Below are 27288 nucleotides of genomic sequence, written 5' to 3'. Positions count from 1 at the left end.
ACTCAGAATCTGAATCAAATCTTGTGATTTCTATTAAGCATTGTGTCTCCATCAAGCCAGAAAAAGTAATATCCTCCTGCAAAAGCTTCAAGACAGAATATTGAGTTCCCTTCCTTAGATGCATAAGTATTTTACTAACATCAACATATTACCAGCTGAAGGCACTGTACTTTAAAAGCTTGCATTCAATTCCTGAATCTCTTATCTCTCAAGTGAATTAAGGAAGACTAAATCACTCTTTGAGTTAGGGAGGAAAATGGCAAGTCCAAATTTAGCAGAATGTGTAAAAGGGGAAACTACATGTCTTTCTTTCTAGAAAATTACATGCTATCTGAGATTTCTACATAGGTCTTTGGGGATTCTAAGAAAATCTTGCTTCTGAAAGTGAAGATTTTTAATAGGCTTGCATTCCTGAACCAGGGCGAGCTATGCTTTATACTGACAAAAAGAAATGAAAAGGTGCAGGTGGGCAGGTAGGGAAAACCTCTAATTACCATCAAAATACTTCCTTAAACTAGTTTCTATTGCAATAATGTCTTGGCCAATCTCCAGCCCACAGTTAATTAAAAAAAAAAAGCTAGATATATATTATGCAGCAAAACGAGGGATAAGGTACAACATGGTTTCACTCTGCAAAATTAAGAAGATAGGCTTCAGATGGGTATTTTCAATTAACACCCTTTATGTTTTCATAACTCATAGCCTATCTAAAATTAATGCAACTTTTTCTTCCATGCCGAACCAATTTATGTGATTCGATCCTAAATTAGAGAAAAAAGAGCCCACCCTTCTAAACATGCGGTATTCACTTAGATTAGTGTTTCTCAACCTAGGCAACTTTAAGATGTGTGGACTTCAACTCCCAGAATTCCCCAGCCAGCATTCCCATGTAACAACTGGAGCAGGTTATTTAAAAAAAGGCGCCAGTAATCTCTATTGACATTTATTTAATTATTTAAAAGATTTGTATGGCCGCCTATCTTAAATGCAACTCTGGGCGGCTCACAACAATAAAGCCAACAACAATAAAATCATAAACCATAAAAACATTTTAAAAAACCAAAAAACCCAGCACCGCAGTCATCCCCTTGGGATGCCCCACAACCAGCTCCAGATGTCCTCATTCTATCCCAGCATCTGCATAAAAACCCAGGCCTTGATGGCCTTCCAAAGGGCTAAAAGGGAGGGGGCCTGCCGGATCAATGTGGAGAGGGTATTCCATAAGGTAGAGGCAGCCACAGTAAAGGCATGCTTCTGAGGCCCCACTAGATAGCAAGATTTCAGGGAAGGGGCCTGGAGCATGTCTATCCTATCTGAGCTGGTAGGACAGGCAGATACTCTCAGGGAGAGGCATTCCGCAAACAACTTTAGGCAGCTGGCAATAGATACCCTGCAGAGTGAGCCATTTTGTCCTATGATGAGCTGGTCTGTAATTGCTCTCAACAAGTGCTTCCTGTCGTATATAAGGTTTATTTCTGTTCATGCTAAACAGACCCCACTAAATCAAAATCCTTGACCATCCGGGCAATATTTCCCTGTCTGAGTTGGCTGCAAATAGGCGGCTTGGGGTACAAAACCAGAATGTGACATTAAAAATACGTGTCATGGGGTAGGATTACAGTATCAATACAGAAACGCTTTTTTCTATTTGAAGATTGAGTGGTTGCTATTTTATGAGGCAACCCAGGAAAACAGGGTTACTCTATGGGAATGAGCTGAAGTGAATTACTAGACTGGTGGGATAGGAGAGACCACATTTTAATGCTTCCAGCCGCTTGCAACAGCTGTGGTGTTGTATATTCTGGGGCCAAGCCACTTGGCACCTCCATTAAATGATTACGAGGTGCTGGCATCCAAGTGTGTATAGTCTGATCTTTGTGGTTTTCTCAACTCTAACAAATTATTTTATTGCTGAAGAAACTACTGGAGTTGAGCCACTGGTACTAACCCATGCAGCAAGCTGCTTTCCCCCCCCTTGGGAAGTCAACATTGTTATGTATGAAATTCACATGCACTGCATACGGAGATCATCTCTCTTCTGGGCGGCAAGAAAACTCTTAAGTGAAGATGTAAAACTCCAAACTCTGCTTAAGGAGACTTTTAGGTTCTCCAATGGTTCCTGTGGGGGGTGGGAAAAGGAAAAAAAAAAAAGAGAGACACAGAGATGAACAGAGACTCCCAATTGTGCCAAGGCCTGTTTGACTACACGTCGCCATATAGGATTGTGCATGTGTTTATAATCAGTCTCTGAAATTCTACTCTTCCCCAGGACACCCAAGCTGATTTTCAAGCTTTGTATAGCTTATCTCTGTTCTCCAAAGAAACTAGCTTAGCTCTTTTTATCACAGATGCAACAGTTTGACCTTTCAATAGATCTGGAGAAGTATCCTCCAGAGTTCTGAGCTTAGCTTTCTCTGATGACTTCCTGGAGTCTTCAGGGCCCCAATTCTGCACTTCCTGCTTCACCTCCATTCCCAAAGAAACCAGCTTCGCTCTCTACCATGGATCCAGGCAGTTTCTCTCTCCCTTAACCTGGAGCCCTGCCATCTGCCTTTCTGAATGTTGCCTGTTGTCCCGAGTTCAGCTCACCAAGGTTTTTCTTTTCTTCTCTTTTTTTAGGATCTCTGGTAACTTATGTCTTTTAGCACTCTCTCTTTCATTTCACTGAACTCTTCTAGTTACATCTTCTGGTGATCTATCTCATACACATCTCAAATCAAGCTTTTTAAAGAGATAAGGTGGGACTAGGAAACTGTTTTTGATTTTGCTCAAGCAAAACTCTCCTCTCTGTGTATGAGCGCCCCCCCCCCACTCCCTGAGATTGAGATGGCTAAACATTTCTTCTCTCTAGCCAAAAGGGAAGTGCTGAGGGTTACTTCCCTGATGTACATGTTATTAGGCTTATTTGAGCAAAGGTTTTGATTCCCTGATGGTTCCCTTGGTTATAACTCTTGGGGGAGCTGGGGGGAGATATTCAGCTTCTTCCTTGTTTATATGCAGCATATTCTGGAGTGAATGGGAACTTGCACATTCAAGACACACCAACCCTTTTAAAGGAAGACAAGGGAGACCAAGCTGCCTTGAGACAAACCTGTCTTCTAGGAGTACCTGTGGGATAGATAAACATATTAAGACTTAATCATGAAAAATAGCTAACACCAGTCTGTATACATGGACTCTGTGTCACACACTAAGTATAAATTTCAGAACCAATCTAATGGAGTATAGTCTATCAGATTCAGATTTTTAGTTCCAATGTAAGGCTGAAGATAGAGTATAAAAAATGTTTTATCCTAGGTATAATTTTGTTTTCAGGATTGCCAATCAAAATAAATTCTTAGGTTAAGCAATGATGAGCTTTTGGAACTAGTCAGTCAATTGTACTGAGGACATTTTTGCAATAATTTCATTTTAATATGGGCCTTCTTTAGCCTAGCACCATATAGATGTGTTGATCTAAATACTGGTTTGAATACCATCATCTGGAAGGTAACATGTCAGAGAAGGCTTTTTTAAAATCAGTCCCTTTTGAGATGTCAAATATATAGTATGTAAGAATTATCTTGTTGATTAAAATTAAGAGTCATGCAGCCATCAGTTTCCAACAGCAACCCTAATGCTTTTCTCTTTATCCCTTCAGATCAATGTACCTACTGGGTGTATATATAAATCTGGCCTGGCCTAACACATCTTCTGGTTCCTGTATGCAAGCAAGTAGCTCATACACGAATTAATCAATTAAAATTTATTCCCTATCTATTAAGTCAAGCTATAATAATTAAATTTTGCATCTCAAATATTTTGTATGTCAAGTACTCCTGTGAGATGGCAAGACAATATAGTAGTAACACTTCAGTGGCCCTAAGATTCACATAAGCTGATATACACTATTTGCATTCCCGTGGTGCCCTTGTTTGGGGTGAACCAATGTATCTATGCACCCTTCTTATACATCCAACACTAGGTAAATCAATGGTCTATTAACTCCCTGGCAAAAGTAATCAGGAATCTGTAATTGATTAATTCTTAGATCCATTAATCAGGCACTTGGAATAAGAACTCATTTTCAAAGTAACCATTAACAATAACCGTGATCAAATGAGACTTTCACACTGATTTGATTTTTATTTGCAGAGGTCATTGTTTTATTAATGAAAGGAAAATGAACTGCAGAAGATAGATTAAATAGCTTGGAATAGTGTATGGACCCAATTGCACATGATGATACCAGTGGTGGAAATGAACAGAAATGGGAATGAATAATGCTTTGGTGTCAGTGGCAGAAATACTACTAGTAGTATCATGAAATGAGTGGGACTTCCTATCACAAAAACAGAATAATAGGATGTAAGGATTGGAGCAGACATTGGAGATCATCTGGTTCACCCTCCTGCCCTGTATAAGAATCCAGTAATACAGCATCCCCCACAAACCTACCTCCTGCAAGGGAGAGTCTACCACTTCTGGAGGCAGCCTGTTCCATTGCTAAACAATTCTTACCCTTAGGGATTTTTTTTCTGATGTCCAACCAAAATTTATTTTTTTGCAATTTCAATCCATTGCTTCTGGAGTAAAACTCTTCATACCTTCTGAAATAATCCCGCCCCATTTTCTTCATAGCAATCCTTTAGGTATTGAAGACATATATCATGTTTCTCTGTAATACCCTCTTTTCCAGGCTAAACATATGTAGCACCTCCAACTGTTCCTCAGGATTTTTTCCTTCCTCCTGGCCACTGATCATGCTGGTTGCTCTCATCTAGACAGGCTCCAGTTTGTCAAGTCTTTCTTAAAATGCAGTACCCAGTCTAGGTGTGTCTGATCAACACAGACTAGAGAAGAATGAGAACTTCTCTTGATCTTGACACTTTACTTCTGTGGATATAGCCTAGGGCAATACAGTATTTTGTAGCAAACTTCTCTAGTCCAATAAAAATACATGCAATAATTCTTTGCTAATACTGCAATGCTTGTGCTCTGATCTTCTGCTTTAGGAAGCACATTCCTGACTGTTTAGATTTCCATTTGGGACTCTTGCTCCTGCTCAAACATTGACAGGTTCTCTGCTGGAACCCCATTCATGTGGGAGGCAGTGGCAAGATATATGTTAAATGCAAATTCTTCTCAGAGAACACGTAAGAAAACAATGCAATGCAGTGTCTGTAATATCTACAGTATAAGCACAATCCACACACCATTGCAAAGTGTGGAGGGCAGAAAGAGATGTTCAAAAGGTCAGCTGCTTTTATTAATTTAGCACTGCATATTCTGCTGCCATCTCAGTTGCTTTTAAAAATTCTGTTACCTTCATGAGAATTTCTGCATCTGTTTATTGGTGCACAGTGAAAAAAATGACATACCGAACAAACTTCATTCTTAATGTTCTGCCTGTAAAACTCTTCTCCTACTCTGAGATTTGAAACGGAACATTTGACTTTCTAGCAATATTTAGAATTCAAATCTTTGCTGGGTTAATGTATTTTCCTTTTTCTATTTTCCTGCTTAGCAGCATCACTCTCTTCTCTGATATTCAAAGGAGATGCAGCTGCCACTAATAACCTATAATACCTGAAGACTGAAGCACACTTTACTCAGTGGCACAAACATCTAACAGCCGCATCATTAAAAAGCAGTCTGCTGGGGGGGGAAGGATCAGGGCAGGATCGGGGGTGCCTCTTAAGCCAGATGTCAGGGCAGGATAAAATATTCATGGATATGTGGGAGAGATGGCCAGTATCTTTGGCCTCATCCTTCTGTAGAATTTTAAACTTTATGCATTTACCTCAAAAACCAAGAGGTTTTATTGGGATGGCATGAATTTGAGTTTATGTATTAACCAAAGTTGTCTTAAATAGGTGCAAAACTCAGTTCTGCATTCACTGGGTATTGTTTGACAATTACTATTTTTATACATAGTTTTTGGCTAAATCAGAAATGTATTCAAAGGCTTGTTCTTAATTCACATTCTGTTAGAATTTCTACTCTCTTCAGAAGTGAATGTTTACATACCAATTTATATCTGGTCAGTGCACTTGCTGTCATAGTTGATGATTCTGGCTCCATTTATTCATGACAGTATTTCTCAACCATGGCAACTTTAAGATGTGTGGACTTCAACTCCCAGAATTTCCCAGCCAGCAAGCAAGTTGAAGTCCACACATCTTAAAGTTGCCAAGGTTGAGAAACACTGGTTTATAGAATGGCAACAGGTTTTTCAGTTAAAAAAGGGAGGTGGATGTCTGATTGTTTTTTAAATTATAGTGCTATTTTCCTTTCTACTACTTGTCCTTCCAATCTCTCTTCTAGGGACTAAACTCTACACCATTCTGCACAATCAATGAAAAAGTTATTTGGTTGTTATTTGCTATCTTTATTAAATGTGAAACTTTAAAGCCACATAAGGTAGCTTCCACAAATGTGACAGATGATTTCACTTGTCATCTGTATTTAATATAATTTTTTCTTTTCTTTAACATGCCTGATGAGCTTGACATTTTCTGATGTCAGTACCAAGTACTTTTGCATCTTAAGTACTATTTCTTATTAGGTAAATGGATTGCCAAAACAATGCATGATGAATACTGGGTACTCTCTAAATAGAAATAGCAAGATTAGCTGATTTTTACTGAGCAGAATTACTTAAGACTGCAGATTTGTGGGCAGGATGGGTGGGTTCATAGGACTAAAACCAATTTTGTATGTACAAAAAGCAGAAAATAATCTAAGCTAACAATATTATTTGTGATTGTATGAATGACAAGATGAAACTTTCAGTGGCCGTTTTTTTTCCAGAATCTCCAAATCTTTATAAACCCAAAATGGAATTTTCATGGATCACTTTATTTATTTTATTTATACATCACATTTATATAGTGGCCCATCTCACACAAAGTCACTCCGGGTGGTGTACAATTAAAATAAAATAACAAGTGAATAAAATAGGCATGATAAAAAGTTATTATTAGGATAAAAACATTATCGTACATTTTAAAAAATAGATTTTTTAATACAAACCCGAGAGAGAGAGAGAGCAGAATATCAATTACAGTGGAGTATCTGAGAATGTCTCTGGTTCCCAAAGACCCCCAGGCCTGATGACACAACCAGGTCTTGAGGGGCTTCCTAAACAACAGGGAAGGGGCAAGCCTAACTTCAGGGGGGAGAATGTTCCACAAGGCGGGAGCCACGGCAGAGAGGGATGAAAGGACTACTGCACTATTTGTCTAGGGGAAATTTGTTACTTGAATTTAAAAAAAAAAAAAAAAAAAAGGAAGCATAAATGCTGTTTCCTTTTGTTTGCAGTTTGGAGATGTGGCTTTGTAAAAGATGCTTCAGCAGGGGCCTGCTAGCCCCTCAAGATAGACCAGACCAGGAAATCACTGCCATGTAGATCAGGACTACTTTTATTGTAAAGCTATAGTAACAGAATCTTGCAAGGTCTGTGCTTTCCCCCTCCCTCCCTGTGTGAACTAGGGAGGGGCTTGGCTGAGACATTTCTTCAAGGTTACTTTCTTGGCCTGGGCTCAGGACCCCTTTATCTGACCATTGCCTTGGTAGTGACTCTTCCTCTTGTCCTTCAAGGCCATTTCTTCTACCGTGTACATGACCACACCTACCTACTCTTCTTTGGGCTCAGAAAGGAAACAGAGATGGGCCTACTTAGCATTTATCAGATAATACCAGGTCTGGGGTACTCTCTGAATTAGCCATCAACTGGGGCCAGTGATAATTCATCATGTTAGCTCTCACAGGCTGAAAGGGGGTGGGGCAAAGATCTGGGCTACAATCAGCAACTACGAAAAGCGACTCTTACTGTGCTCTCTCATTTTTTCCAAACATTAAAAGACAAAAGCAGATTTATAATCTTCAGCTGTTATAGCTGGTGTAAATATCGGGGAGGCATTACAAAGTAACTTCTTCCATGGGCTTTTTAAAATCTGGGCAGCCACGAAGGCTACAGAGTTGTGTAGTCAAAAACACCACCAGGAGCAGTAGCATCTTTCACTGTCTCCAGAAGAAAAAGCTCAAAAACATCAAGAGAAATTTGAAATAAACGCTCAAGCACACGGAGAATAAGAAAGAAAAGCAGAAGTCTGTCTAGAAGAAGAAAACTTCTTAGAAACTACTGGACAGATTTTTGGAACTGCAATCATTGTAAGATGATGAAGGGCTATCAAGGGAGAATTGCAAATGGCATATTAGATATGACGTTTGCTCTGTGCTTCATTCCACCTAATAGTAGAGTTAGTCTTGAAAGCAAGGAAATCGGCAAGTTCTTGAAGCAACAGCTGTTGCAGGTAGGTAGAAAAACAGGTGCTGCATCTCACCCTGGTGATTTTCTCAGTAGGGGTCAAAATGCTGAGCCTGAAGTATCTGATCCAAAGTTGAGTTTTTCTAGAACTAAGTGGAACAACATTGGCTCCCAGGTCTCCTGAACAGGTAATGCCACTTCCTTAGTGCTGGAGATAAGACACTAAATCCTGACTTTGGGGATCCTCAGGCCAAGATAACTGTTGCCTTATACCGAGGTCTCAAAGCCTTAGCAGCAATTACCTTGCTAATCTATAAGATATCACAGATGTCAAACCAGGCTGACTCTCTATACCATGAAGTCTATTTCACTTCCTCCAGACATCATATGGGAGATACTATTCCTATAATTTCTGCTATTGGAGTTATACATGATGTTAGATCCTTCCTGGACATATTCATAAGCTGTACCTTGTCACTGCAACTGAGAAAATTCATCTAGTATGAGTGATGTTATTTGGGTAGGGAGGGAATTCACCATTGAAGAAAAGTGTTTGGAAGGGGACAGCCATGTATACTTAAATGTCAGTTTCTGAGATACATCTGTGCACATAATTTGCTTGGTTAAGCTGTAAATTTATAATGCTATTTCAACTACTAAAAAGGTAGAAGAAATGGCATTAGTGCTCTTTTCATATTGACTGTATACAACTATAAAGACATTATGTGTTCTTAGAGATAGTCACTGTACCCTCTTCACAGGTTAATAAGTATACCATGCAGACCCGCTTACTGTTTTTAAAAGCTATGAGCTATGTATTTTTCCTCTAGATGTGTTAATTAGCAGCCTTTGAAGGTGCATTTTCTCCTCTCCAAGCTACATTGTTGCTTTTAGGATCTGCATAAGTTTACAGTGTGTACAGGATTACTTAGGATGCAGTTTGGACTGCCAAGCCATAACCTGCAGAGTACTTACTGCCCATTATAGTAATGAAATAACAACAATGTATGGCCAGGACAAAGCAAGACTTTGCTACACAAGCAAAGAATGTAAACCACATTTCCAAAAAAGCATCATTGTTGTATTGTCCTTGAACAACTTTGTTCTATTCTTAATCTTTCTGAAAGCACTATGTGCCAAGATTTGAAAGCCAACTTTAAGTAGCAAGAAGTATACTTGTTTCCCACTAACATACATTTTCCCCTCTTGCATAAAATAGGAAGATCACTGTTTTATGTGGGATGTAGCCTGCTGATTTGTCAAGGATGAATGAGAGAAGTGACAAAAATTCAATACAACAAATTGTCATACCTGGTATAATTCCAACTATCTTTAATGTCTGATATTATAGAATCAATTACCTGCAATGCCTCATGTTGAAGACAAACAGGATTGATTAAACTCAGTCTCACTGTATAGGTAATATTCCTGGACTGTTTTAATTACTCTCCCTTTCAGGTTTTACAGTCCTTGTCTTAAGCTGTGTTTTTCCCACATCCCATACCAATTTTTATCTGTAGTAGACCCAAATCAATTTCAAAAAAGACATTTCAGAGTTCTGGTCTTGCCACCTTTTGTTGGAGAAGAATATATCATCTGTGTGAATTCTCATTTGCGGTTTATGTTCTAGGCAGAGCAACACTGCAACGTCTGCTGTACTCAAGAAGTTATCATCCATCTCTCTGTCCGTCCATCCATTGATTGATTGATTAGTAATATTCCATTTGAAGAAGATAAAGCAGAGTCCCAGTCTTCAGCTAGATCTTTCCAAGGCATTCAGATGATCATAACAACTCTGAGGCCCAGCTTTTTCCCTTTTGGTCCCTTGGTCCGTGCATGTAATTTTTGCAATGTGGCTCTCAGAAATCTCTGGATTCCTAGGAACCTTAAATTGTGGGCCTTTTGCTTTTTTGCTGGTTGTGTGCCTGTGTTGCATTCTTAAGTATATGTAATTTAGTTTGGGATAGAACTGGTCTGATTATCTAACAGTTCAGTCATAACTACACCCAGTGGGGTATAGAGCAGAATTACTGGGAAGCCATTTTTTCTTGTAGCAGGCACTTACCTGGCTTTAGCAAACAAGAACATTTTAGAAACATGTTAAAAATAATAATTCAGTAAAATTGTAAAAAACAATCTTTAAAATCTTAAGCAATTTTTGAAAAACTTTAAAAGATTGGAACTAGAATAGCAAACCAGACCAGCACAAAGCCTTTAGGAGCAGTATAATCATGCTTTATGAGGAATATTCTTATACCTCTGGATTTATTCCCAGTGCCCTACTGAGACTTGAATTAGGATCCCCTTCTGTAGCTGCCTGGGTAAGAACATGCTGCTTAAGTTACCAGCTGAAACTAAACTATGGAAGTTATTCATTGGCCCAGGGGTTCTTATAGAGAAATTTAATTCCTCATCGAAAAAAAAACAACAACATACCAATTTCCCCTCGCCCCCTTTGCAGCCTCTCAATTTAAATGCTAACAATAAGGGATCTGGAGACAGCTGTCTCTGAAGCCAAATAATGTATCCTTGACCTACCTACAACCGGACAGATCTAAAGTTCCAAATTAGGCTTCTGAGAACATTTATCACATCCACTTTATTTCAAGCTACCTATTTAAAACACTTTCCTGCTCAAATGAGAAAGTGTTCACATTAGTGAGATCCAACACCCTATCCTTGAACCTGGTGGAGGGAGTGCTCAATAACATCCCCTATCAAGGTCACCATCACCTGTCCAGATGGAGCTACTGAAACAATAGCCCACATCCTATTGCACTGCTCACTTTATCAGGGCTGGTGACCTACAGTGGGGCAAAAAAGGATTTAGTCAGCCACCAATTGTGCAAGTTCTCCCACTTAAAAAGATGAGAGAGGCCTGTAATTTTCATCATAGGTATACCTCAACTATGAGAGACAAAATGGGGGAAAAAAATCCAGAAAATCACATTGTCTGATTTTTAAAGAATTTATTTGCAAATCATGGTGGAAAATAAGTATTTGGTCACCTACAAACAAGCAAGATGTCTGGCTCTCACAGACCTGTAACTACTTCTTTAAGAGGCTCCTCTGTCCTCCACTCGTTACCTGTAGTAATGGCACCTGTTTGACCTTGTTATCAGTATAAAAGACACCTGTCCACAACCTCAAACAGTCACACTCCAAACTCCACTATGGCCAAGACCAAAGAGCTGTTGAAGGACACCAGAAACAAAATTGTAGACCTGCACCAGGCTGGGAAGACTGAATCTGCAATAGGCAAGCAGCTTGGTGTGAAGAAATCAACTGTGGGAGCAATAATTAGAAAATGGAAGACATACAAGACCACTGATAATCTCCCTCGATCTGGGGCTCCATGCAAGATCTCACCCTGTGGGGTCAAAATGATCACAAGAACGGTGAGCAAAAATCCCAGAACCACACAGGGGGACCTAGTGAATGACCTGCAGAGAGCTGGGACCAAAGTAACAAAGGCTACCATCAGTAACACACGCCGCCGCCAGGGACTCAAATCCTGCAGTGCCAGACGTGTCCCCCTGCTTAAGCCAGTACATGTCCGGGCCCGTCTGAAGTTTCCTAGAGAGCATTTGGATGATCCAGAAGAGGATTGGGAGAATGTCATATGGTCAGATGAAACCAAAGTAGAACGTTTTGGTCTAAACTCAACTCGTTGTGTTTGGAGGAGAGAGAATGCTGAGTTGCATCCAAAGAACACCATACCTACCGTGAAGTGTGGGGGTGGAAACATCATGCTTTGGGGCTGTTTTTCTGCAAAGGGACCAGGACGACTGATCCGTGTAAAGGAAAGAATGAATGGGGCCATGTATCATGAGATTTTGAGTGAACACCTCCTTCCATCAGCAAGGGCATTGAAGATGAAACGTGGCTGGGTCTTTCAGCATGACAGTGATCCCAAACACACCGCCCGGGCAACGAAGGAGTGGCTTCGTAAGAAGCATTTCAAGGTCCTGGAGTGGCCTAGCCAGTCTCCAGATCTCAACTCCATGGAAAACCTTTGGAGGGAGTTGAAAGTCCGTGTTGCCCAGCGACAGCCCCAAAACATCACTGCTCTAGAGGAGATCTGCATGGAGGAATGGGCCAAAATACCAGCAACAGTGTGTGAAAACCTTGTGAAGACTTACAGAAAACGTTTGACCTCTGTCATTGCCAACTAAGGATATATAACAAAGTATTGAGATGAACTTTTGATATTGACCAAATACTTATTTTCCACCATGATTTGCAAATAAATTCTTTAAAAATCAGACAATGTGATTTTCTGGATTTTTTCCCCCATTTTGTCTCTCATAGTTGAGGTATACCTATGATGGAAATTACAGGCCTCTCTCATCTTTTTAAGTGGGAGAACTTGCACAATTGGTGGCTGACTAAATACTTTTTTGCCCCACTGTATATTACTGCACCCATTCCTTGCTGGACAGAGTATGAAATTATACTGTTCTTACTAGTGGATATTTCCACAACAATTTCTAAGAAAGTCACAAGGTTCTGCTCCATTGCAATTACCATCATAAGTCAATGGCCTTAAATTCACCCTTGCCTGGATTGGCCAGCTGCTTTTTATGGAATGAAAATGGTAATTTTCTAATCTCAGTTACTATCTTACTGTTTATCACTATTTCATTATTTTACTTGGATTTATGCATATATCTTATTCAATGTATTCATTTTAAAAAATAGTCTTGGGCTGTAAATAAATAAATAGTAAATAAGTCCAAAAGATTCAAGGAATTGGTGCACCGCCAATTCATCAAGCACTCAATGCATACTACTTCTACTGTACAAAGTTTCATTTAATATATTCTGGATCCATGTAGTCTGGCTAGATCAAATTAACCAAGAAGGATAAGGATCAAGGGAGATGGGCTCAAATACCCAGTTACAAATTTTTCAACCTCATTCTCAAGTCTTCACTAACCAAAACTGACTTCACAAAAACAAACTGGATGGGATAAAAGGCATCTTATTTGGATTTCCATCGACTGTGGTAGGAGAGCGCAATCTATGAATTGCAGACCAAATGCAGTTCCCCAGTATTTACAGGTTCCCAGCACCTGAAATTGTGGTGTTAAACGTTAATTGTGGATTTTTACCTGAAAAATTTGGGGGCTTTTTTCTTTCCAAAAATAAAGATGGAAATGAAAGTGAGAGAAGTTTCCATTTCTACCCTTAAACCACCACTCTATGGCTCAAATGCATACTACTGAAATTCAGCTGTACAATTTGCAATGGTTTCTAGAAAGGTGGTGGATTTTAAATGAGGGACTCACATTCCTAGTCTTCAAAACCCAGAAAAATGGTCTGGGAAAAAATTGGCCCAGCTCTAACCTGTGACATCATTTGTATCCCTCCAGCTAGTATGGGTAACAAGCTGCAGTCCCTGACCCTCGAAAATAACCAAGTCCTGAACTACAGCATGAAAGTCAATATGAAAATGAGTAATTTTATCCCTAAGTGAAATCACAGAAAACATCTGTGTGCTCTTATTCATTTATTTATCAAATGTGTATGACTGCCCATCTCGCAAAAAGCAACTCTAGGCAGTGCACAACAATCTGATAAAACAACACATATATAAAACACTCACTATAAAAATATAAAAATATTAAAAGATAAAAACAGAAACAAAATGTACAAACCCTAGACAAAGAGGATAAGAATAGCAACCCCAGCAATGGAGCCATCTAAGCATGTGTCTAGTTCCCTGGGAGCCCCAGGCTTGCTGACATAACCAGGTCTTGAGGGACTTCCAGAACATCAAAAGGGATGGTGCTAATCTCTAATGAAAAGGGTATTCCATAAGGTGGCTGCCACGACAGAGAAGGCCCTTTGCCTGGGACCCACCAAATGTACGTCCCTAGCTGATGGTACCTGGAGCATGCCTTCTCTGCCAGATCTAATGGGGCAGGCTGATGTAATTGGGGATAGGCAGTCCCTCAGATAACCCGGCCCCATGCCATGAACAGCTTTAAAGGTTAAAACCAGCACCATAATTGACACAGAAGCAAACTGGCAACCAACGCAGCTTGTGAAGTAGAGACGAAACATGCACTGTTCTAGGAGTGCACATAATTACCCACACTGCTGCATTTTGTACCAGCTGAAGCTTCCAAATACTCTTCAGGGGCAGCCTCATGTAGAGAGTATTACAGTAGTCCAATCTGAAGGTGACTAGGGCATGAGTGACTGTAAACAGGGCCTGCCAATCCAGGAACAGGCGCAACTGGCACACAAGACGAAGCTGTGCAAAGGCCCTCCTAGCCACGACTGCCACCCGCTCACTGAGCAATCTGACTCTAGGAGGACCCCCAGATTCTGCACTGGATCTGTCTGGGGCAGTGCAAACCTATCCAGCACCAAAGATGGCAGAGTCCTGGAACCAGTGGGCATTAAAACCCAGAGCCACTCAGTCTTGCTATGGTTCAGCTGAAGCCTGTTGTTCCCTATCCCGACGCTCACAGCCTCCAGGCACCAGGATAAGGCATTCATGGCACTGCTTAATTTGCCAGAGGTAGAGATGTATAATTGGATATTATCAACATACTGAAGATATCCCACCCCACGGCAATGGATGAGCTCACCCAGTGACCTCATATAGATGTTAGGAGAGGAGAAAGCACCAAACCCTCTCCTCCCCAATCATCACCAACCGGAATCAACCCTGAAGAAAGGGGGCAAACCAGCACAACACTATGCTACCCACCCCCAATCCTCTGAGCCGATCCAGAAGGATATCATAGTATTTTGATGGTATTGAAAGCTGCCGAGAGGTCAAGTAAGGCAAGGATGGATGCACAACCCCCATCCCACCCACGCCAGAGATCATCCAAACGTGCAGCTGTTTCCATCCCATACTCAGGTCTGAATCCTGACTAAAAAGGATCCAGATAATCCACTTCCTCCAAGGCTCTCTGAAGCTGTTGTGCAACCACCTTCTCTACCACCTTCCTCAAGAAAGGAAGGTGAGATACTGAATGAAAATTGTCCATTATGGCTTCTTGAAGAGGGGTGAACCAAGGCCTCTTTAAGAGGTAAAGGAACAACCACCTCACTCAAAGAAGAATTAACCACGGCTAGAACCCACTCACACAATACCCTCTGGCCACTTTAACAAGCCAGAAGGGGCATGGATCTAAAGAGCAGGTGACTGAGGTCACAGTCCTGAGGACCATGTCCACTTCCTCAGTCTAACAGGTTCAAACTGTTCCCAGATAACCGGGCAAGACTCCTCCTCCAAAACAACAATTTAGGACAATGTAACATTTTCATAGCAAAAGAAAAGAATTAAGAAAGCTGTGAAGACAGTTGTTATAACTTTTGCATGCTTTGTCTTTTACTATCAAGCAAAAATCACCTTTTCCCATCATTCAATTTCCATGCAAAAACAGACGAAATCCAGCTGATGATACCTGTTATGTTTTTACTTGTGCCTTCTCTTGAAAAAGTAGTTTATCTTTTATGCTTTTGAAAATAGTACAATATGCAATCCTAATTCTAATTTGTAAACCGCCCAAAGTCGGGTGGCATATAAATTTAATAAATTATTATTATTAAATTAATGGGCATTTTGTAGCAAGACTTACTTGGTCACTATAGGAACCTGTTTCCCTTTATTTAAGGAGAAAAAATAAAATAGTTGGTTGCGTGGGAACAGAAGTCTGGGTTAGGTAAGCCTTTGGTCTGATCCAGCATGGTTTTTCTTGTGTTCAACCTCTTTTTAGTTATTTTCAAATTTAAGTGAAACATTTTATTATAACTTCCTAAAGCAAATACATCTTTTGTATTTATTTTGTTTTTTATTAACGTTAAAAAGATATATTTAAAAGGGGTGTTTTCCAGAATGGAATGTGCTATAAAGTCTATCTAATTTCCACTGGAGGGAATAAAGTTGCTTATTTTATTTGTTCTGCGAAAGCTATAAGATTTCATGCAAGCAATAAAGTGATACCAGCACATTTTGTCCAAGTACAAAAATGGAATCAAATCTAGGCTATATACTAAAATACTTCGGTCTGAGTTATTATTTTCAATGGCTTCCAATAATTGCAAAAATCCCCGCTAGCAATAATATTCTGAAAGGTCATGATGATGATCTGGCATTTCATTGGAAGAACTGTATATAGCAAACAAATAATTTACTTACCTTTAGCAATTATTTTGGAAAGAGATTTTTCCATAGTTCTGTTTTTTTTAAATCAAACCTTATATTTAAAAAATTTGTTTGATAATCAGTTCTACTGAGTGTTGCATCCTTTACTTTTATTTTAAAAGTGAATGAGAGGGCAGAACATAGTATAAATAATACATAGAAGCCTCTGAAATAGCAAATCTTATCTACTTTTATCTTTACTATATCATTATAATTTGCATTTCTACACATGCCGAAGGAGGAATGACAGGGAAATGCATACTATAATGCTAGTTCTTACAGGAATGGTTTTTCAGCAGTAGCCTAGTACGAAATGTATTTTTGAACAGAGAGACATAGAGGAACCAAAGTGTGCATCCCATAGAAATAACCTTAGGATATTGATTTTAAAAAGAAAATAACTAATTTGTAAGACTGAAATCATGAAGGATAATTGGGGGAAAACAACTTTACCTTTAGAGAAGGAAAATAACATTAATACAGTATATATTTCAGTAACTTCAATGTCAAGGAAATGACCTACACTTGAGGCCAACACAGAAGATCAAGTTGAACATGAAGCTGTCTCTGGGAGGACAGTTCTAAGCATGAACAATAAAAAGGTTCTATCAACTAGGTTTTTAGAAGATGCCAAAGCACACAGTTAATGTTTGAGTGCTAATCAGAAGGAAGATGGATGTTCAGAAAGATGTTGCTAGGGAAAGATGGGGTGGGGGGAATCATCCAAATAATGTTAAATTCAAAAATTAAAAAATGTGATGCAATTACTAATCAGGAAAAATGATCCTAATAAATCATTCAGCATTACATTTGCTCTTCATCAACTAAAGCCAAGGTATCTGAAGTTATTTACATTTTTAAAAGGCTCACCTGGCATTGCAAGTAATATTCACATCATTTGCATGTCACCTGACAACACTAGGGTACCAATTCTTATTAATTTTGAATTTTGGAATCAACTCATAATGAACAAAATTTAGGAATGAGTCACTTAATGTCAATAGCTAAAATGTTAAAGAAAATATGCTACTGGTTTATAACTTTTATTGTAAAGGAGGAATAAGTAACCTGTATCTTGCTAAAATGGTTGCTAAAGATGGGAAGATGGTTGGAGAAAGATAGGTAAAACGTAGCTCATTGCAAAGCATGGATGTTGAAAGAAGAGAAAATTGCTATGTTTAACAGTATGTTTTTCTCCACTTTTTTTTTTTTATCTGCACTCAGTTGTTACCGACTCTGCAGTGACTGCTTTTGGATGAGTCGTTTGCAGTTTTCAAGGCAAGGTGTTTCGGAAGTGGTTTGCCAGTGCCTCCTTCCTAGAGCAGAGCCCAGCTGGCGAGCGCAGGAGGCGGGGTTTCCGTTGCTTTGCGCCTTTTTTTCAGGTGAGTGCGGTTTCCGCGCTACCGGCAACTGCTCCCGACTCCTTTTGCAAGGCGCCGCCACCGGAGTGAGAGTACCCATTTATCTACTCACATAAGTTTTCGAACTGTTGGGTTGACAGGAACTGGGGGAGGAAGCAGGAGCTCACTCTGCTACACGAAGGCTGGGCTCGAACCGCTGAAGTGTTAACCATTTCTGGCCGGCAACTTTCAGCGTCATTAAGCCGCTGTACCACCGCGTCCCCCTTTCTCCACTTAGTTATGTCAAAAGAAACAAAACAAAACAAAAAAGAACCTGAATATAGTGCAAATGGATTACTAGAAGTCTGCATGGTAAAACAAGAACAGATTGGGTCAAGAATGAAAGGGTGAATAAAAAGTAATAAGGATCAAATTGCAAAACAAACACATGAAAGAAGAATGAATGGATTGAGATGAAGGGAAAGACCAAGAAAATTGCTTTGGGATGGAGTGGTAAGATTGTCAAAAAGAAAGAGATGCAGAAGGTAATATATGAATCAATGTATGGATCTGGTGGAAGAAAGGGGGCCTTGCAATGATATCGTTGTATGGAAAGGACTGTAAAGGGTTTAAGTTAGATTTCCTTAAGTTTTACCTTTGTGGAGGTTGGGGGTGGGGAGGGGTTTGCTTACTACGTCTGACTCTTCTTTCCATGAAGTTCATTACCCTGAAAGGGAATAGTGTGTTGGTATGTATGTATGGAATAAGTTACATTTGTTAACCTTTTTATTTGTGTATTCAGTGTGAGTGCATTTGATCTGTAGAATCACAGAATTGAAAGGGACCATTTAGGCCACTGAGTCCAATTACCCACTGTGTAATCCAAATAAACGGATTTTTTAAAGGGTAAATGTCTAGACTCTGTTTAAATTTATCGAGTGATGGGGAGCAATCCAAGAGGGTGTGTGAAAAATGATTAAAATATGAAGTGTTTTGAGTGATCCATGCTCCAAACAAAATCCACACTTTAAATATTTTGTTTTGAAGATGGAACAAAGCATGCTGTTTTAAGTGTTTTGTTTTGTTTCAGAAAATGTTATTAGAACATTTTGGTCCAGCTTCTTGGAATTAATGACTACTGAATGGAGTAATATGCCTAGCCTTCCTGAAGAAGCAGTAGTGACACCAGTTATTATGTTGGTGAGGTGGAAGAAAGGCCCAGTATTTGGGGAAGGGCTCTTACCAGGATGTGGAGTAGGTAATGGTGTTAACTCTGCATTCACTTAAGTCGCTACTCTCTGTTAGCAACCCAAGAGGCTGAAGGTAAGTCAGGAGGAAAAGGATCTGCCCCCTACTGTATTGAAGTCCAAAATTAATAGTAATGGTGATCAAGAGGAATCAGACCATGCATTACTATTGATATACGCACATATTGAGTCTGAGGATAGCCAAGTATGAAACACATCAAGCTGCACTTGATTGTCTTGGCTAACCTTACCCAGTGGAACTCCATCTACCCAACATGGCAAGGCACTCAATGTGCCTCCTCAATCCCCAGGAGTGGAGAAGCATGGCCAAGGCAGATTCTGTACTTCAGCCATTCTTTGCAAATAAGTCAGAGATAGCCTTGATAGGCCAAGCTCTGCAATTTGTTCTTTTCTTAGAAAAGACCTTGGATGAACTCCAGGAGAAGCTGGGTTGAAAAACTCTTGGTAGCTCAAACTTACAGTGGAATTATATATTGTCTAAAGTCCTTAGATATAGAGCAAGCATTAGTACCATCTGGTGGACATTCCATTCCCAGCAACAGATAGAGTCTGGATTCCAAGCTACTGAGAATCTCCTTGATAGGGCCAAGTGTGTCAACATTGTCTTAGGATTCCCAACTGGTGTACTGACAGGAAGAAGAGAGGAATGGTATGCTAGCTTGCACAGAAATGTCCATGTTATTTTAGTAAGGCAGAGTAAGGCTCTGGCTTCTCCAGTTTTGGGCAGCCAACACCAAAATCTGGTCAGATGTTGCAACAGTTACCAAGCAGAACATCTGCCCACCAAACTGCATCTCCAGGTGACAGGGTAGCATTCTAAAATGTTTGTGCAGTTATTCAATGCATGGTTCATTGTACAAGGAAGACATGTTCAAACATATTGGCTTGGCTGTTTAGTAGAGTTTAGTCCCTTTGAGAATTCAAGTACTGTGGAATCCTTGCAGAGCGCATCCATGAACACCAACTAGCAGTCAAAAGACATGATGAAAACTGTTTAATCTCACAACTCATGGACAGACTTAACTATAGTTTCAACTGGGAAACTGTCAGCATGTTAGACCAAGCTAAATCCAAAAATGCAAGGGGATTCTTGGAAGCTTGGTATTCAGACAAGGCAGCCATGAACAGGCACAGAGAGATAAACAACATCTACACGCTATTCAAAAGAGACAATAGAAAGGAAAAGACCAGAACATCTCCCCACCAGCAATCATCACCCAGATAAGCAGAGATTAACACCAAGATTACCACCAGACATACAATCAAGCAGTAAACAATACCCTAATCAAGGAACTACCAGAGCAAAAAAACCCAAAACAAAACAAAACCCCCACTCCCACCAACACTGGCAGGGCATGCCACAGTATATAAACAGAGAGCAAACCCCATTCCATTCTAGCACTGAAGATGTTACCTAGCTGGGTAATGAAACATTTGCAAGAAAACAACCAAGCTCAGAGAACCCCAAGGACTCCACAGTTCAACCCTGAGCTACACATATTCACTTCTATTAATTCAAGTACCCCCCCCCCAACAATTTGATGAGCGACGCTATCTGTACAACTCAAGTGTATTTTTGTTTTCTCCTGAATATTTTAGGATATAAGTGCAAGCAGCCAGAAATGGAAGACATCGGGTATTTCCGTAATCCAGTCTCTTTCTCTTGGACAGCAGCACTTCTTTCTTTTACTAATTTTCTCATTCCATCAAGCAGAAACTGCAGACCTATTTTTGGCAACCAGACAGAGCCAAGCTAAAGAGTAAAACCCTGAATATGGTAAATAAATTTTCAGATGGAATCTGCATGTAAATATTCAGGTTGAGACAGTCTATGCTGTTGACTGTAAGGCTTAGGCAATGTACATTAAAAGGTTTAAACAGATTTTTGAAAGAAATATTTATGTTTCTGGGCTAATTAGGATTCACTTTCTGCCTGACTGCACTGGTGAAGATACCTGAAAGGGTGACAGAACAGGCCAATCCCACTTCACGTTCTCTTTTATCAGTATTTCTCCAGGGCATACTGAATGCCAGCATAGGAAACTATTTCTATATAATTTCTATAAAATATTATTGAATATTATATTTTTAAAAATAAAATTAGGGTTGATTTCTCCTAAGATTGGCTAGTTCCTAGAAGTGAGCATGAACTGACATCCTATTTATTCTTGTGGTCATGGGGAGAAAAGCAAGGGAGCGAAGGGTTTTTTCTGAGTTCCCACTGTTTTCTAAGGTCAAACCAACAGAAATATTTCAAAACTTCCAATGAAACACAAACACCTGAATTGTTTTTCAATGAAGCAAAGCCAATGTGACAGATAAATCCAAAATTTCATATTCTGTACTCTGGAACTACTGAGGATAGATCTTGACATTCTGTGTGGTATTTCCTCACATATTTGAAGGCTAGTATCATATTCCCTCTTTAGTCTTCTCAAAATTAAACATGTCCAGCTTCTTCAATCTCTCTTCATATGGCTTTGTTTCTAATAGTATAAATCATCCTGAACAATCTTATTCTGAATCTGTTCCAATGTTTGAATTCTTCTTAAACTGTCCTGCCAGAACTGCTACAATACTTGAGCTGAGGTCTAACCAATGGAAAATAAAGTGGAATGATTACTTCCTGCAATTTGGAAACTATATTGTTCATTCAGCTGAATTTACAACTGGCAGTATTACACTGATGACATCCATTTAATTTTTAGTCAGCTACCCTCCAAGAACTTTTTCACCAAGTACTCTTGTCTAGCCCAGTATCCCCTACTGTATAACTATGTGTCTAAATGAATAACTCTGAATTTGTCTCTATTAATTTCATTCTGTTATTTTCAGTCTTTTTCTCTAACCTATTAAGATCATTTTGACTTTGTTTTCCAAGGTATTACTATCACATCCAATTTTGTAACATATGGAAATTTAGTAAGCAATAGTTCTACCTTTTTTTTGCTACCTGTCAGTGTTACGCTGTCTTTATTAAGCAGCTGATATACTGGCTTATTATACTTAAAATGTTTAACTCATATTCTGAACATTTCTGAAAACATTTTGTTGTGTTGCCATTGTTTTTGTCATCCATTGCCAACTGTTGGGCTGTAACTGTTCTGTGACTATCTTCTATAATTCTTGGCTTCCTATATATACTCTTCTTTAATGACTTGTTGACCTTTCTTCTTCTATACACTCTTTACTTTCAAAACTTTAATAAACTTTTCAGTTTTTCTTGCTGTCTTCCTTTTTTTTCTCTTCATTGGAATTATTTGTAATTGCAATTGGTAACTTTTTTTAGGAACGCCATCAGTTCAGGGCACATGATCTTATATATCATGTAAGTAATTGTTGGGCCACATTCAGCTTTAATTTTCCTTAAACTTAAGAACTGTTCCAGCTACTTCCACTTTCTTTATTAAGTTCTCCCTATTGGCTAGCATCAATGAAACCATAGTTGATTCTCTTGTGCTTTCTTTTACCCTCTGAAAGGAAACGTTTTCAGCAAGACAAGTCAGGAACTCCTTGAAAGGAACATGTTTGGCAGACAGTCTTCTGTTAAAATTCTAAAATTCTAGTTTTAGATGCCCACCTATTTCATTCTTGTTTCAAGGAAGACCAACATAAATTTAAATCCTATATATTTATAAAAGAACATAGGCCAGCAAAATGCTGAAACTTCAAGGAATAAAAGGGGAAGTTAACAGAAAACATATATAATGTATGCTTTTTAGCCCAGAAACCCATCTCCAGATTTTACAGCCTTGGACACTTTGCAGAGAGTCTGGCTAAGAGGAATACCACAGAATGAATGCAATGGGTTTATTCCACATCCACATCCACCTTGCAAAGCTAAGTGACTCTGCAGTACACCACTTGTCTTTTCTCCTATAAGCAATCAAGTCAATCTATTGCACAATGCAAAACAGTTTGTTTAGCAGGAATGTGGGAGAGTTGCTTTTCCGAAAATGTTATATGACAAAAGATGCCTTTTATATTAAATTCTTTGAACAGCATGTATGGTTTACATTAATGTCTGCTTTTGTATTATAAATCACCTAACTTTTTTTCTGAAAGATCAAAAAAATTAAAGTACACACAACTTTCAATGTAGATATTTAAACACAAATATTGCATTATTGGTGAATGCTAGGTGATGAAAGGAATTTACCATTACCAGATATTTTCCCCCGTTTCTCAAATTCTATTCACAGGCATATATGAAGACTGGCCAAGTTATTAATTGGGATTATGTCCTCCCACACAAGTGAAGAAGTTCTGGCATGTAACTAGGGAATAATGATGTTTAAAAGTCCCTGATATTATCTTTGAGTTCATGTAAAATGACTCTTTAATATGTTATTTGAATTAGTTCAAGTTTCCTAAAGACCCTCAAACAAATCATCAATATGTTGTTATTTAAACATGGATTTTTGGTATAAAGTTATAAGTTAGACCCCAGTGAAATGAATAAACCTCAATCATATATAATTGTGTAGTGAGACTTAGCTTAAATAAAAAACCAAAAATCAAGCTTTAAAATAAATTGTGCTACATATAGTTCTCTGATATTTTAAAAATAATTTGGGAAATATATACAATAAGAATCTGAAGTAGTGTAAAACAAGTTAAATTACTAAAAAGTAGGATAATATAATATTCAGCACCTTTTAGTTATACTTAGGAGTTGACAAGGTCTGCCCTCCATCTTTTTTCCTCCTTCCCATCCCTCCATTGAGCAACTTGACAGTTTTGTGTTTAGCCCACATAGTACCTTGTGATTAGTGGAAAGGCTTTTTAGCAGACACAGAAAATGGAAGATGAACTGCAGCAGAAGCATGGCAAATCTGAAAAGTCAATTAGTGCATAAATCTATTTTAAAAACAAAAAAGATAGAACTTACAAGCTACAATAAAAAGTTATGTCTTTAAAGCTGTAGGTTATATAACAGGGTGGGAAATGTTTAATATCAATTTCCATAAGCAAAGTGGTTAGTCTTCCAAATGTACAAAGTATGTATGCTGTCCAAACTGTTATTTTTTCCACAGCATTTGATTTTCATATTGCATAAATCCAGAAGTTATAAAATTAGTTTATTATGCTTTTCCCACCCTGACAGAGAATAAACATGAATTCAGAAGCACAGTGGAAGTGGGAAAAAAAGAAGAAAAGAGAGAAAAGGCAGCAGAGAAAGACAGAAGAGGTGAATACAGAGCTACAGAAGTGTTTATTGAGCATGCTACAGAGGCAAGCAGCGTACACATAAGAAGAAATTAAACAACCATCAAACCTCCCAACTTTGTTAGAAAATTAATTTTTAATTGTGCCGCTTTCAAACTATACTGAAATATTACATTTCTAAAGATGTAAAAACTCAACTAATAGAAAATATACATGACCTTTTTCTACATAGATAACATAATCTATGACTCTTGGAACTAAGTACATCAATTGCAAAAGTATTGGTCATTTGAACAGAATCAGTAAAACAGCCCAGATTGATAGAGGAACTGTTTTCAAATGAATTTTTTTTTTCCTGTAGATTCTGAGCCATGTTTATAGTAAAGGCAGATCCATTTCTAGATATAAAATATTTTGAAGAGATTTATTAAAACTGAATATTACAATGCAAGGTAAATTAAGACTAAAGGCACATAAACTTTGGTCCCACCTGGTTGTCAGTTTTGTTTTTGTTTTTTTTATAAAGAAAACTGCCAAAAAATTATTAATCTTTCTGCAAAAGTTTGCAATACATTTTCTTCATCCTTGAAATACATGCACCAACTCCTGAACTAGCTAGACCAGTCTGAACATGCTCAGAAATCCACAACCATATTTCAAATTGTAATTACTAACTAAAAATGGCAATATATATTTAAATGCATGTAAGTTATGTCAACTTCAAAAAACATCTACAAAAAATATTCAGCCACAAACAAGACATTACTTAGTGCCAACATTTATATGATTCGCCCCAGAGTGTGTTTACAAAAAGGTTAAGACTTTACAACTCTTTTCCCACTGAGGCTGAAAGCCACAGGAACAAACAAAAAAACAGAAGAATCACTTTTCAGACTTTTAAAGAAATTAACTCTTTGCGTCTTTGTAGTTCTAACTAAAGCCTATATTTTCAACTAAACTAAATCTGAAATACAAAGGCCATTTTTATTGAAAGAAAGAATAATATGCTGCATTTCTCTTTAAGAAGAGCAACTGATTTTTTTAAAAAAATGATTCATGGAAAGCCAATAAATCCCAAACAGAAGAAAAAAAAAAAAGCTTAACCCTTTTTACACACTCCTGCCTAATACATATTTGGCATAATCCTGCAGAAGTTAGGTGCAGCAAATTCCCTGAAATCAACGTTTTAATTCTTTGATTTCAATGAAATAAATGCAAACCTAACATTCACTGGACTGCACCTATTAATTCCCATATAATGTGCCCCAAACAACCAAATTTTTAACTAGTAAATGCAACTCTAAGTTTTCCTTCTTTAAGGCACGTATGTTAACTAAGTTGAAAAACTATGGGATTTCCTCAGAATCCCCTTTAAACAAAATGGTTTCATAAACATATGCAAAACCAGCAGATAATATCACTGCTTCTTCCTTGTAAATCCTTTTTCGTTTCATTTATACATAAACAATCAAGGAATGATAACAGCATGAAAAACAGATGTCCATCTCTGGTCCCCGCTTTCCCGAACAGTCATAGATGACAACACTAAACAATGTGATACAACCTTATTATTTTGATATCTCCCTTCAAATGGTTGATTTGGAAAAAGAAACTCTCAGATGATGATTTTCTCCAAGATTGTAATTATGCAGATCAATCAAAGCCTGGATAGCTTCTTCTACTGTTGACATCTGAAGAAGAGCCATCTTGTGATCTCTTCTGGAACAAAGCAATGAAATTAGATACGAAAACAATACTAGAAAGTTTTAATATAAATCCTATTCTTACCAAAGACAGCTGCTCTCTCATTTTAAATGAAGTTTCAAAGAAAATGTGCTTACTGAAAAAATTTAAATGCTTTCACAGTGCCTCCAGTATTAGCAAACAACATGCGCAGGTCATCTTCAGATACTGATGGTCTACAAAAAGAAGAAATAAAAGAGAGAAGAGAGTCAGGAAAGAATTAAAAGCTAACATTTGGCTTTCAAATGAATTTTTCAAGTAATTTGTTAGCCAGTACTTACGGAATATTAGATAAATGAAGAGTTGCAGATGGAGGAAAAATATTTTGAAAGTTTTTTGAACCGGGCTTCTTGAAACGATGAAGAGGTGAATTGCCAAAATCTTTTGTTAATCCTTGGTCATCAAGACCTTCTCGAGGTAGCTGAACTGTTTGATGTTTGGAAAGAGTGACACGAATAATCTTGCCATACATTTTCTGCCCATTAAGATGGCTCATAGCTAGAAAAATAATAGAAGTAATTTGCTTTAGTCTTTCTTCTATCAATTTAGCAATAAAACTTTTGATATAATTATTTTAAAAAGAGCCTCTGATGGCAATTTCCTTTATTAAATGGAGAAATGAAATATAGCTACACTTTTTTTCCTCATCTGCCCAATATCAAAGTTACTTGAAATACTGGAAGTTTCTCAAAATGTTTTAAAAAATAGGAAAACAATGTAAATAATAAAACACAATAATGAAGAAATAGCATGAGAAATAAAGCAGAGTAAATCTACCATTCCAGTGTATGGCAGGCATCTAAACTCAAACTGAATACCATAGTATAGAAATCCTTGGACGAAAGGAATGTCTTAGAATGCCTAGTACTGAAAAGAGAGTAATATAGAGGCATGCCTCTTTGGGAAGGGCATTCTATAAGCAAGGCCCTACAAGCAAGAAGGTTGACATCTCTGGTCATTTTCCATTCCAGATTTTCCAGGTTTGTCTAGAATTCTTTCTCTTCCAACTTCTACTAGTATCTACTTAAAAGTAAAACTAATTTCCAAGCTTTTTTTCACAGCACCATGTATTCCATAAAGCAAAAGAAAAAAAAAGAATGCCTCATTTAATATACAAACCAGATGATTTAATTACTACCAGTAATTAGGTAGATCAGTTTTATGATATTAATCTAAATAGAAATGTTTCAGCAGAACTTTCTTTTATTCAAACAGTAAACAATGGTGCATTTTTTAAATTTGAGCAAAATGTAAAAGAATTTATGTAACATGCCATATACATAAATATTGACTCTCCTTCTCTTTCTTGAAAATAAAATTATATTTAACATAACTAGGGAAGTTAAC

General features: G+C 38.1%; 1 protein-coding gene and 1 long non-coding RNA gene across 6 annotated transcripts in view; one reads left to right on the top strand and one right to left on the bottom strand.

Annotated features, from left to right (window-relative positions):
• LOC148214148 (uncharacterized) overlaps positions 1 to 24470 on the top strand; it is a 57838-nt gene extending 33368 nt beyond the window's left edge. Inside the window, exons 2-4 of the long non-coding RNA XR_015793453.1 lie at positions 17646 to 17803; positions 20744 to 20806; positions 24137 to 24470. This is a non-coding gene — a long non-coding RNA (uncharacterized LOC148214148). The remainder of the gene's footprint in view (positions 1 to 17645; positions 17804 to 20743; positions 20807 to 24136) is intronic.
• An 813-nt stretch (positions 24471 to 25283) lies between these two features.
• PTBP2 (polypyrimidine tract binding protein 2) overlaps positions 25284 to 27288 on the bottom strand; it is a 73453-nt gene continuing 71448 nt past the window's right edge. For 3 of the 5 annotated variants that reach the window (XM_007421813.3, XM_088128407.1, XM_088128409.1), the window contains 3 exons: positions 26223 to 26439; positions 26040 to 26117; positions 25284 to 25917 (listed from right to left, as the gene is read on the bottom strand). In XM_007421813.3, coding sequence (XP_007421875.2) covers positions 25785 to 25917; positions 26040 to 26117; positions 26223 to 26439 — 428 coding nt within the window. In that variant the 3' untranslated portion in view covers positions 25284 to 25784. The remainder of the gene's footprint in view (positions 25918 to 26039; positions 26118 to 26222; positions 26440 to 27288) is intronic. The other 2 variants (XM_088128406.1, XM_088128408.1) reach the window with 1 other exon arrangement.

The sequence above is a fragment of the Python bivittatus genome, unplaced genomic scaffold (genome assembly GCF_059951505.1).
Source record: "Python bivittatus isolate LINGU-HERP-01145 unplaced genomic scaffold, Pbiv_v1 ctg000700_np1212, whole genome shotgun sequence".
NCBI lineage: Eukaryota > Metazoa > Chordata > Lepidosauria > Squamata > Pythonidae > Python > Python bivittatus.
The sequence above is the reverse complement of the archived record's forward strand: the minus strand, read 5'-3'. Positions and strand labels throughout refer to the sequence as shown.